Source organism: Akebia trifoliata, chromosome 8 (assembly GCF_017979445.1).
Source record: "Akebia trifoliata isolate Shusen 1 chromosome 8, ASM1797944v1, whole genome shotgun sequence".
Classification (NCBI taxonomy): domain Eukaryota; kingdom Viridiplantae; phylum Streptophyta; class Magnoliopsida; order Ranunculales; family Lardizabalaceae; genus Akebia; species Akebia trifoliata.
In genome coordinates, this window is record NC_141382.1 from 11159077 (window position 1) to 11171274 (window position 12198).

At 34.7% G+C, this 12198-nt stretch overlaps 2 protein-coding genes across 3 annotated transcripts; both read left to right on the top strand.

The window, feature by feature from the left end:
• The first annotated feature begins 216 nt into the window (after nt 1-216).
• LOC147396091 (calmodulin-binding protein 60 B-like) lies at nt 217-5978 on the top strand. Of its 2 annotated transcripts, none has more exons than XM_086450870.1 (9): nt 217-541; nt 966-1043; nt 1136-1211; nt 3008-3060; nt 3238-3731; nt 3907-4067; nt 4169-4372; nt 4698-4872; nt 5200-5978. In XM_086450870.1, exons 1-9 carry the CDS (start codon nt 435-437, stop codon nt 5727-5729), a joined length of 1878 nt encoding a protein of 625 aa, XP_086306996.1. In that variant the 5' UTR covers nt 217-434; the 3' UTR covers nt 5730-5978. The 2 variants fall into 2 exon arrangements, with proteins under 2 accessions (XP_086306996.1, XP_086306997.1); XM_086450871.1 differs by lacking the exon at nt 217-541 and adding an exon at nt 585-850.
• Nucleotides 5979-6122: 144 nt separating this feature from the next.
• LOC147396092 (uncharacterized) lies at nt 6123-10130 on the top strand. The gene is made up of 3 exons (XM_086450873.1): nt 6123-7033; nt 7302-7558; nt 9397-10130. Exons 1-3 carry the CDS (start codon nt 6887-6889, stop codon nt 9776-9778), a joined length of 786 nt encoding a protein of 261 aa, XP_086306999.1. The 5' UTR covers nt 6123-6886; the 3' UTR covers nt 9779-10130.
• Nucleotides 10131-12198: the final 2068 nt, after the last annotated feature.

Sequence of the window (12198 nt, forward strand, 5' to 3'; positions counted from 1 at the left end):
CCTAATTCTAAGTTTGTCATAATTGGGGTGTAAAATAATTTAAGAAATTAAGTGTAACAAGTAAACGTTGGGTATCAATAGAATTCTATTTCATTTCAGGATGTTAAGTTAAAAACAGTATATTTACAAATAGGTCCTCTAACTAAAGCAAAATTCACTCCAAGGCCTAGCTGAGCATCTCTCATAAAGGCATAAATCTCTTATCCTCAGGACCTAAACAGAGAGAAAACAACGACCTTTTTTAAGCGGGAGACAAAGAAAGCGACCGTACAAGCTTAATGGAAACTGGAATCTAGGGTTTTATTTTTATTTTTCAATTTAATCGACCCAAATCAAATTGAAACTTATATTAGGGTTTCAAAATTAGTTTTTTATTTTTCCAATTCAATGGCATCTTTAAGAAATTCAAATTCCATGTATCTCGAGTCCCTTTCATGTCGTCATTTCATGAAAAAATATGGCGACTCGATCTTTCTCGACAGCTTCTACCAACCTTCGCTGCAACTTCTCTCTCTCTCTCTCTCTCTCTCGATTTACTCTGGTACGCGTAGATAACTTGTTTTTTTCTTTTTTAATATTTATTATATATATATTTGTTAACATCGATGTTTCCTTTGTTGATTTTTGAACTTCTACACTTCGAGTATCTATCAGTAATTATTCGATTTAGTTAGTTTGTTTGAATTTCAGTGTGTTAGAATCTCAGATTCGGATTATTCGCTCAATTTTGAACCCTACATGTTTGCTTTCTATGGAAAACCCCTAAAAAAGGTGTTATTTTAATGTTCTCGTTTGTGTGAGCGTGTTGTTTACGGTTCCACTGATGAAGTTTCTGTGCACCTTCGCTACAGTTAAATCTTCTTCTGTTGCTATATTATGAGAGGGTTGACACTTAGAGTTCCACAGATTTGTTTACTAAAATTAATTTTTTGGTGTTGTTTCTGAATTCTGATGATCCCGAAAAGGCATTTTCGTGAGGATGATAGGTTGGGATTGGAAGAAGTTCCAGTTCAGGAATCGAAACGTCGACACACATTTGCTGAGTACGTGTTCTGAGCAAATTAGGTTTTTTCATTCTGTTATTATATAGATGTTATGGTAGGTTATTGAATGTGTGTTTTTGTGCATTTTTCAGTGCTGTGAGAGATGTGATGAAAGGATTATCGATGCAAGAACTCATTACCAAGTTAGAACCTTTTCTACGGAAAGTGGTACGATGAGAGGTTCTCATACTTAGCTAATTAGCTAATTAACTAATTTTTTGAGGGTTTATAGTTGTTGAACTGAAAATTAATCGTTTTTGTTAGTCTCAGTTGTTTTTAGGGATGATGCATTTTGATGTGGGTTTTTCGACTTGGAAGTTGAATTATGATATACTGAAAGTTTATTTTGAGCAATATTGCTTATGGGTTTTCATCGAGTCTTACAAATGTGCACGCAGGTTGAATTAACCATCCAAACTTTATTTAGATAAATACTAATTGCCATCTCCAAGAAACTCGTATTTCTACAGAATTATCATGTTTGACATGCTTGTAGCTTCATTCTTAGGAGGAACAGAAGCTTTGTTGTCCTTTTTTGTTGATTATTATTTCAGTTTGACCAACCTGCTCTAGTCTCTGAGGACCTTAAAAAGACCACTTTGTTTCTTATGAGGGGAGATTTTTTTTTGTTTTGTTTTCAATATAAATTTCGGGTTTTTGCCATCTTAGTTTCTGATACCTAATTGTTATGTCTACAACTTTTGGAGGTGCCTTTGTTTAATTTACTTGGGTATATAGATTGGTCACTATGCACAGAAGGATATTTTGGGTGGAATGATTCCAGTTTTTGTCTAATTGGAAAATTTCACTGATGTCTGTATGCAAAGCTAGTTATCAGCTCTGCCTTTTAAGTTACTTGGATGTTTTATGCGTTCATTCTACAGGGTAGAGGATATAGTATTCATGTTAGCTTTATTGAAGAGGAAGCATAGTTTTGATAGTATTTAATTCTCATGATGCAAGGGATGCATTTTAGTTTTTGTTCAACAAACTATATATGCCAAGATTTCCTGTTAGTTTTGACAGAGAGGAAATATGATGGCTTGGATTTCAATCAAGTGAATTCTTGATAATTGAGCATCCATTGTCCTAAAAGCTTTGATGCGTATGACGATTAATCAATTACCATTTAGTCACCCTATTACATACCAGTAAAAAAAACAATTATTTTTATTGAAACTGTTGGATGTAGGGTATTACCATCAGTTATGCTTAGAATAAGTCATCTATCATCCTATCTAGCCTGGGATATGTTGTATACATCTGAATAGAAGTCAACTAATAGTCTATCTTAATTGAAAACAGGCAAATCCTTGATGCTACCTTACTTCTCTAGTTCCCATTTTTATATGCCTTTTTTGTGGTTTTCCAGATTTTCTAAATAATTAAAACGTCCTGCATCAAATTCTTTCCTAGAAACTATACAATTTGTTTTATTGATTAATCTTTCTATCTTCTAAATAACTAGAACGTCCTTTATCAAATTCTTGCTTACACAATACCATTTTTTTTACTGATCAATCTTTCTCTTTCTTTCTTGTTATATTGGGTTTTGTCTGAAATCTTGGATAAACTTGTTTATTAGAGTTGTTATAAAATGGGATAATTGGAGATTGGTAAAGTCAGAGTCAATATCTATTTTTGGTTTGAAATTTGGTCGATCACAAGCACATGAATGACACTCTGCCTGGTAGAACATATTTAAATAAACAAAAAGGAGCCGTTACTCGTTGTCTCTCTCTCTCTCTCTCAAGTTAGACAACACTCACTAAAGTTGTTTGTGTCATTTGAGTATTTTTGAAAAATGTTGATCTTTCCCCTGATGATAATTGAATCAGTTTTCATATTGTGTGTCCCCTTTAAACCATTTATTATATTGATGATATTATAAACATTACTGGAGTTTTTCTAAACCAATTCTGTCAAGTTTCGAAATAATCTGGTCAATATTTTTAATTAATCAGGTGCGGGAGGAAGTCGAACATGGAATCCTGACCTACATACACTCATCCCCTAGGTAATTGTTTTATGTCAAACATTAGTACATCTTTCTTTATAAGGCACTTGGAAAAGGCATGACTGTTTAGGAAGATCTGTATATGCACATACTTGCCCAATTTATTATTTATTTAGACTTGATACTCTCATGTCTCTTGCAGTAATCAGTGTTGGTTTCATGTTGATTTTGTTGTAGACCTTCCCTTAATCAGATTGAGGCGTCTGTATCAAGAGGCTGGCAACTGCATTTCAGTAGTAGGTTACCCCATACACTTTTCACGGGCAAAAGAATAGAAGGAGAGGGCAATACTCCTGTCCAGATAATTATTATTGATGCTAATTCCAAAAGGGTAGTCAAAACGGGTGCTCTTTCTTCAATAAAAATAGAGATTCTTGCCCTTGATGGTGATTTTGGTAGTGATGAACAAGAAAATTGGACTGAGAAGGAGTTCGATGCCTGTGTGATACGTGAAAGGGAAGGAAAAAGGCCATTGGTCACCGGAGAATTGGTAATCACACTAAAGGATGGGATTGGCTATCTTGGGGACATCTCTTTCACAGATAACTCCAGCTGGATACGAAGTCGGACATTCAGGTTGGGAGCCAGAGTCATCCGAAGTACTTGCCATGAAGAAAGGATAAGAGAAGCCAGAAGTGGAGCTTTTATCGTAAAAGACCACCGTGTAGAATGTAAGCCTGTTTCTTTTAAGATAAACAAAACATATTCCAATTGTAGAAAACATTACAATTTGGTGACTGTTTTTCTTAACTTTAAAGCTGAAAACTTGAGTTATTTATTTGGATAGTTTACGGTCATTGAAACCCATTGTGATTTTTCTGATGGAAAAATGATTTGTTTGTTTAGTTTACAAGAAGCACTACCCTCCATCCCTAGGTGATGAAGTATGGCGTTTGGAAAAGATAGGCAAGGATGGCGCTTTTCATAGCCGACTGGCCTCTAAGGGAATTAACACAGTGCAGGAATTCCTGAGGTTGTGGGTTACTGATCCTTCTTCTCTACGTGGCGTAAGAATTCCGTTCTTTTTCCTGAAAACAGCTTTAAGGTTTTTGATAAAGTTGGTCATATAGTGCTAATAATATTATCTACTCATCTGTGCAAAATGTAGATACTCGGCCGTGGGATGTCTAACAAGACATGGGATACTATACTTCAACATGCTGTGTCTTGTAATTTAGATGAGAAGCACTACATATACTACAATGCTCACCAGCAGGCCGGGCTTGTGTTAAATTCCATCTACAACGTTGTTGGGGCAACCTTTGATTGCCAGAGTTTTCAGTCTCTGGATAACCTCACGATATCTCAGAAGGTTTGTCTATTTTGTCTGAGGATTTGCTTTAGTTTATGTAATAATCACCCTTATTGCAAAACCAGATCCTAATAAAGCCAACTGCCCGATTAAGTGATCAGATGTTTGATTTGAACTGTTTGCACCATTTGAACTGTTTGCACCATATCATCTAGCCTCTCTATAATGCTGAATAAGGCGATTTAGAACTCATCAGGTTTTGATAGATCATTGTACTTGAAAGGAGTAGTTTCTGAATACTATTTATGTTTCTTCTAGTTTTTTGTTTGTTTGTGCAAGTTTCTGTCCTGGTTGGAAACTGATCAAACCTACCTTTCATTGGCAGATTTTGGTGGATGGTTTGAAGCAACATGCATATACAAATCTGAAAGACTTAGTTGAGATTGATCAGTTGTTGGTTGGTGTCTCACGCTCACCAATTGCCTTGCCGGTAGAAGATGTTTCCTGTCCAGGATCAAGCCTAGATGCGAAGTTTCCCAACTTTGCAGTCACACGTCAAGGTATTATCAAACATGAATGTCTAATTATCTGTTTGGCCACAAAATGATCCCAAAAGTGGTCCAAAAGAATATGATACATATAATATGAATCAGATCCATTTTGGCAGAAGATGGTCCACTGTGACCTATTCTGTGGTGGCTTCTCGCCCCACTTTATCCTTGCCATGTGAACTGCTATGCAGTTACTAGATCATGTTTCTGGTCAGCCACATGTCACGTCTTAGTTGCTATTTACAGAATTAGGGGTACTCAAAGTTGATAGTTTTCAGTTTTTCATCTTCCCCATCACATTAGTTTTATGGTAACCAATATCGGAATCTTATGCAGATCAACCAACACTACAACTGGGTTTCAATGATCCTACCATCCCACGACCGTACGTTTTGGAAGATCATGCTCAGGTGGAAGACATTGCTGTCATGCAGGGTAGTCATCCGATGCAACTGTTCTCTCCAATCCAAAGAAACAGTTTCAAAATGAAGGGTTCTTTAGTTACCTATGGAAATGATGGCAATGAGTGGGTCCCAAGTGGATCATCGGGTTATGTTGGGCAGGACATGCATTTGGCAGGGTGTGATATTTCTCATATTCAGATGCAGAATTGGTTTCCGAATACTACAACATGGGGACAAGGGCATGAACTGCTTCAGGTCACAGGTGATGAAACAGGCATTGGTTTTGTTTCTTCTCTTCCTGATTTAAGTGCCCCTATGACTAGGGTTTGTAGATCCAATATTAGGTGGTTTAAGCTTAGGGCGGTCATTAAGTGGGTTATATCAATTAGAAGGGATTTAGCTACTAAAAGAAGGGCAAAACTTCTACAGCCAGGTTACTCGACTTCAGTAATCAATTTTTAGGAGGCAAGTTCTTTCAAAATATTTGTAGAATTAGATTTTTATTTCAGTCTTTTCTTGCATTAATCGCAAGAATGAGTCCTTGTTCATAGGTTATAAGTTATGCACTCAAAGCTTAGAAGGGAAAGTACCTTCTAATTTTGTTTGGAGTTATACGTCTTTCTTGCAGTTCTCATATGTATCAAATACAAAATAGAGATCCTTGTATTGATGTATAGATAATATCTACGATCCTTTTTGTTTTTCTCTCCATGTTCCTAATGTTTCATTCATGCATGAATGTTTATTGTGGAATGAATCTTGTATACTATTAACTCCCTTGAGACTGACTGATGTAAAGGCGATCAATGCAATGCTGTCCGTCCATTTGGTTCAGATGTAAATATTCATCTCTCTGATTCCTTCCTTGCCTTTTCTATCTGTCCATGCATTTGTTCTTTACTTGCAATACCTCCTCAGCAGGCAGTGTGGAGTTTCATGTCAGATGGGACCAAAAATCCAATTTTATGCATCCCGAGGCTTTACAAACAATGGATTTGTCCCAACATTTTCCTATATATGTGTATGTATCTATCTTGCATTCTCCTGCAAACTTTGATCCTAGTACGGAGCATGCACATAATTGTGTGCCACCAATCAAAAGTTCAATATCTGTTAATAAGACTTCATCTCCAATCCACCATTTGATGGGTCCCACGTAGAAGATCCACTAAAATCAATCTAATTAGTAAGAAGTAATCCCTATTTATCACAAAAAAATTCATGATGATCAGGAAGTTTCCTTAGGGTATACCCATGATCGTGCACCTTTATATGGTTCAAATTTTTGTGCCATTTCGAAATGCTTTGGAGATCGGAATGAAACATTAATCCCAAAATATTCTGAATATTTTCATATATTTAGATCAAGTTAATATTTTGATTTTTTTCCCATATTGAAAATAGAATTAATGAGTTGGTAGATTTTTATCTCCGAACACATGTGAAAACTTCTTATCAAAGTCCAAAGAATCTGTCTCATTTAAGCAACACCACCACCCCTCATAACCCTATGTTAGAAGCAATTCTATTCTCTCCTTCCTTCTCTTCTCTTTCTTTCCTCTTCAGTGCAATTAAAACCCCTTACGAGTTCTGACGTACTCTGACCCACTTGCCTGAAAATGGCAATCACACACGCCGATCTTACTCCTGGTCATCGGTGCTCCAACCTCGGTAGCAAAACTGGTGTCTTTCTCACGGTCTTATCCATACTATTTGGCCTTTGTTGCTTTGTCTTATGCCTCATTGCCGAAACAACAAGATCCATGGTATGTCAACGGTAATATTATTGTTCTGCTCTTCCAATGAGTACTTGAACCTACGTGTACACATGCCCATGAACATGTGCACGTGTCTTTTTTTTTTTTTTTCCTTCTCTAGGCAAGCTATATTATTGGTCAGTAATTAGTAGATGAAGGCGGGTTTTAAACCCAAGTAAAGGTATCAACACTCATAGAATTTAACCAACTTAAGAAACCTATTTATATAATTTTGCATAATTTAGATAAGAATCATAATGGGTAATGGTTAATGTAGGCGACATGGGTGCTTACGACAATGGAGGACGGAGGGGAGAGATACGAATGCATATATAGCAGTAGCGGTGTGGTACCCTTACTGTGTGGTGCAGGTGCACTTGTGAGTCTAGCAATCGCCATGGTTATCGAACACGTGTACATGTTGGTTGCTGTTAGCGAAGCAACATCACCAGCATTAATCTCATGGAATCCAGAGGATTCACGCTCTGCGAAGGCTGTAACATGGCGAGTTGGCTTTTTCTTTGTTACAACTTGGTATGAATTCTTTGTTTTCTTTTTCATTTTGCACTCTTTCTCATATAATGCATTTCCCCAATTTGGTAATTTTTTTTCCAAAAAGGGTATTTGTTCTACTTGCATTTTTAGGATTTTTTTTTGCTATTTCATAAACATTATAAATATATATTTATTTGAATTTCCTAAAAAGTATATAAAAGTGAATTTACAAAAATAAAAGAACAAGAACTACCTTTTTGAACAAAATAATCCAATACCGAAAGAGTATAGACGTTATATAATACATTTTAAAAATAGGGTTAGTCTCAATGTCTTTGTCGCCCTTTTTGGTAAGGCATCCTAAATTTTAACAATGCACATGCATGAAGAAATAATTTTTTAAAATACTGTCATTTGCCTATTAATCGGTCATTTATTCTTTTTAATATCTTCCAAATATTTTTAATCTTTTATCATCACAACTTGTCTCATTAGGACCAATCTTTATATTTGGAGTTAGAAATATTTTTTTATTGTCTTTTGATGCACTAGTAATCAAATTAATTGGATAGCCTTTAATTCTTAGCCAGGTCCATCAAAAACATTTTTCAAAATCAAAAAATTGTTTAGCAAGCACTAGGCCTTAGAATCTAAAATTGGGTTGGAAGCCGAACTTTCCTCAGACCAACTATGGATTTTAGGATTTTAAGTAGAGTCGTGATAATCTGACGCCCATCACAAAATCACAGATCATTTGCCTCGGGATATAGATAGCCAGAGGTAAATGACCTACGGTTCTGTGATGGGGGCGTAGGGTAGGGTCAGAAAATCATTATTCTTTTAAGTAATAATCAAGAAATAGTTAGGAATTTAAGTAACACTAATAAACAAATACACCCTAAATGGTTCTATGAATTTTAAATTAACTAAATTAAATGACCAAATTTGTATATTAGATTTTTCGATAAGATTTGGTTTCTTTTTAGTTTAGAAGATTTGATTTTGCCAGCTTTGCAAGGAAGGGATTTGATTTTTCAGATTTAGTTTACCATTTCCTTAAAGAAACTTAAAATATTCCGACCATATAAGGGTGGGTCGGCCAACGAGGCAGGGCAAAATTGCCATCCCTAATTCCCATTCTAGTACACCTAGATCGTGCAAAATGTGTAATTTTTTTTTTTTTTGATACGGGAATTATGAACTTGTAGTCCCGACTAGGAGAAGTGAGGAAACTAACCTCTTAGAACCCTAAATCTTGCCCAAATCCCCCGGGTACATAAATCCATGTGAATGGCCAACGGAGGGCTTAAACTCAAGACCCAAAATATGTAAAAGTTAATAAAAGCCCGATAATGAAATTACTATCATACCATTTGTTTTTCTTTTTTACTGATATTGTCGCTCTGTTAAAAAACTAACGATCGCGTAATTTTTCTATTAAGTATGTTACTTTGTACAAAGATAAACGATTTGGTAGTTCTAAAAATTAGTGGCATCATAACTTTTATAAAATAAATTAGTGACGATATCGTGATCTGATAAATGGTGAGATTGTGGATTCTATTGATTTGTTCCTTTGTATAAAAATCAACAATCTCGTAGATTCCAAAAATCAACGATATCGAGGCTTTCCAAAATTGTGGAAAGGGGTGTAAAACTAATTTCATTATTGATTATTTATTTATTTATTTAACATTTACTCGTTTTGCATGATTTGGGATTAAAATGAATAGTGTACTAGAATAAGAATTACTCCATATTCAACGCGTGAATTAGTAATTTACCCATTACATCATTTACATTGATTATATAAATGAAAATTTTATTTTGTCTCGCAAATTGAATTTGATCTTTTTTTCTATTTCTTGGAATTGTAGGATTTGTTTCGCGGTTGGGGAGGTACTTTTGGTGATCGGGATCGGTGTTGAATTGGGTCATCTAAGAAAGTGGTCAAGACCAAGACCGAGTTGTCTCATCGCTCGACAAGGCCTATTTTTGGCTGCTGGAGTGTTTGGATTGACCACAGTTTTCCTTGCTTCTGGCTTATACTTGTCTGCATTACGAGCCCAAAGGCTATGCCAAGGGGAGGAAAATGTGCGCCGTGAGGTATTGGAGGTCTCCATCCTCTATGAATCTCCGCCAAGATCTCCTCCACATCGTATCATTGAGAATTCTCGAACGAGGCCAGAACACGATGATCAACCTCAACGTAGGGATCCACCTTCTCTTAATAAATCCATGAGTTCACTTGTAGTATGATCTACCACCCGAAGTCAATACCCCGTTATTAAATTGGTGATATTAGGTTTACCCCCTTCATCGTAAGTAAATGTTTGTGTGTTTTTATTTTATGATTTCACGGTGAAATTAAATTTTTTTTTTTCAATTACTTATAATTACTAAAGTAGAATTTGAAAAAAAAATTCAAAATTCAAAATTTCACTTCTAAATCATCAAGAAAAGCAACCTTGACTATGGTCAAGAGAGCTAAACCTAATCTTGCATTGTGCTAGAGGGTAAACATAATATATCAAATTTAACAGGGGTGTTTCTAAAATATCTTTTTTTCTTTTCTTTTTTATGATTAGAAAATGAAAATTAGATAAAACAAAACCACATTTCTAGATTGTAACTTTGGTTGGTTTTTGTAAATAGATATTTATTGATTTATAAGAAGGCTAATTGGATGGGAAGTTATTGTTAATTAACATTTAAATATTAACTTTCAAGTTTGATTAAGAGGGTCATTGTTAAATGTCTTCCATAAAGTTACTATGGGAAAACCTAGGGTCAGCATCCTTTGACTCGAGAAAAATGACCCATGAGAAAAACACATGATCCCATTTGATGAGTCATTCTTCATAAGTCAATGGATCCTAACCCTTGAAATATGTAAATCAATGTGCTCCACACACACACACACACACACACACACACACACACACACACACACATACATATATATATTTTTGAGGTATTCGGATCTCTTAGAGCACTTGATTAATATTCAGGCATGCATAGTCCTCTTCCCCCATTCCCACACACACCCCGACTGTGACTAGGGCTACAACTACAGCTTGGGTGGGAAAAAATCTGAACAAGATGAGTTCAGCTCGACTTTGGATTAGGTTTGGGTACAATTAGCTTGGGTTTGAACTTAAGATTTGATAAATAAATAAATAAAACAAATTGACTAAATCAAATCGGGCTAGGTTCCCAAACTTGACATGGTTATAATTTAAAATTATTTTAAAATATCTTTGTTTCTTTCTCGTTCACATTTCAAATTTGATTAATCCTCATCATCTTTTTTATTTTATTTTTTAATTTCATTTAGGTGAACTTTGAAATATATATATATTATCTTTATACAAGTCATGATCACTCTATATTACTTAGTATTAATGAAGAATAAGCCAACCCGATAAGACCGACTTAGGTTGATTATTTGATGTCCGAGGTCGGGTTGGGCATGCATATGAGTTGGTGTTTGTCAAGTGTGGGTTGGGCACGGCTTCATCTCTAACTGACTCAACCCACACGAGTTGCAGTCATAAGTGTGCCTGAATGGGTGATTCAAACTCAAGACCTCCTCTTCTTACAGTCTGGGCATTCTCATCAACTTTTGAGGTTCTCACGGCACAAATTTGTTCTTTGGATAAAAAGTAAGTCAGACTGATAAATTGGAAAATTTCCCAAATAATTATGAAAGTTTTTAAAGATGCCAAAAGTGCCACATGAGAGGACAAAAGCTGCCACTTACGATAGATAAATCTTTCTCAAAGTATCAACACTATGTGATAGTTCTACCAATACTTCTAACACTTATGAATAAACAAAAATGTTTGTGATTATTTAAAAAAATTTCTTATATTTTTTATGAATTATAATAAATAAATATTCAACCCTTACTAAGAGTCCTTGGGTTCATATTGTGGCATCAAAAAACATGATCGATGCTTTAGAGTTGTAGTGGTCAAAATTTTATCAACTTTTAAGAATAAATTAAAAAAATAAAAAAATAAAAAAATTCACCATTGAGTTTTAATTTTAGGAGTTCGTGGAAATTCTCTAATTGTCCATTTTCAAAATCTTGCACAAAAGGGGGGAGAGATTTACTAAAAAAAGGTTTGATATTTTAACTGGTTATTAAAAAAATTACTAATTTTTTAGAAATTACAAGTCAATTTAACACACTGACTTCGAGCGTTGTTTTCTCTAAATCGTTGGACTGTTTGACGTTTTGCTTTCCTACGGCTTTTATTGACGATAGAAGTTTTTCGCATTAAAAAAAAAAATACTTCCCTTACCAATTTTGTAAGATTTTAAATCTTACTAAGAGTCCTTGAACTTACATGAATTATCAAATTGACAATCCAATTCCACATCCCTCTAGATTTCATTGGAAAACTCAGACAAAAAAATAATATTTTTATAATCTTAATCCAAGGTTTTGAAAATGATTTACTACAGAGCTTCCAAAATTTAAATTTAAAATTTAAAGTTAAAAGATGATCTTTTATATATTTTTATTTTTTAAAGTTGATAGAATTTTGTTCTCTACATTCATTTGGCATCATATCATGTTTTTGGATGTCACAAGGTGAACTCAACTACCCTCGGAAAGATTTGAAACCTTACCAAGTTTGTAAGGTTAGCCTTATTCTTTATAGTAATTA

Excerpts from the sequence above, each read along its gene's own strand:
- LOC147396091 (XM_086450870.1), top strand. The coding sequence starts at position 435 with ATGTCGTCATTTCATGAAAAAATATGGCGACTCGATCTTTCTCGACAG. Across the intron at positions 542-965 it reads CTCTCTCTCGATTTACTCTG|GCATTTTCGTGAGGATGATA; the intron begins GTACGCGTAGAT and ends GATCCCGAAAAG. Across the intron at positions 3,061-3,237 it reads TACATACACTCATCCCCTAG|ACCTTCCCTTAATCAGATTG; the intron begins GTAATTGTTTTA and ends ATTTTGTTGTAG.
- LOC147396092 (XM_086450873.1), top strand. The coding sequence starts at position 6,887 with ATGGCAATCACACACGCCGATCTTACTCCTGGTCATCGGTGCTCCAAC. Across the intron at positions 7,034-7,301 it reads CCGAAACAACAAGATCCATG|GCGACATGGGTGCTTACGAC; the intron begins GTATGTCAACGG and ends TGGTTAATGTAG. Across the intron at positions 7,559-9,396 it reads TTTTTCTTTGTTACAACTTG|GATTTGTTTCGCGGTTGGGG; the intron begins GTATGAATTCTT and ends TTGGAATTGTAG.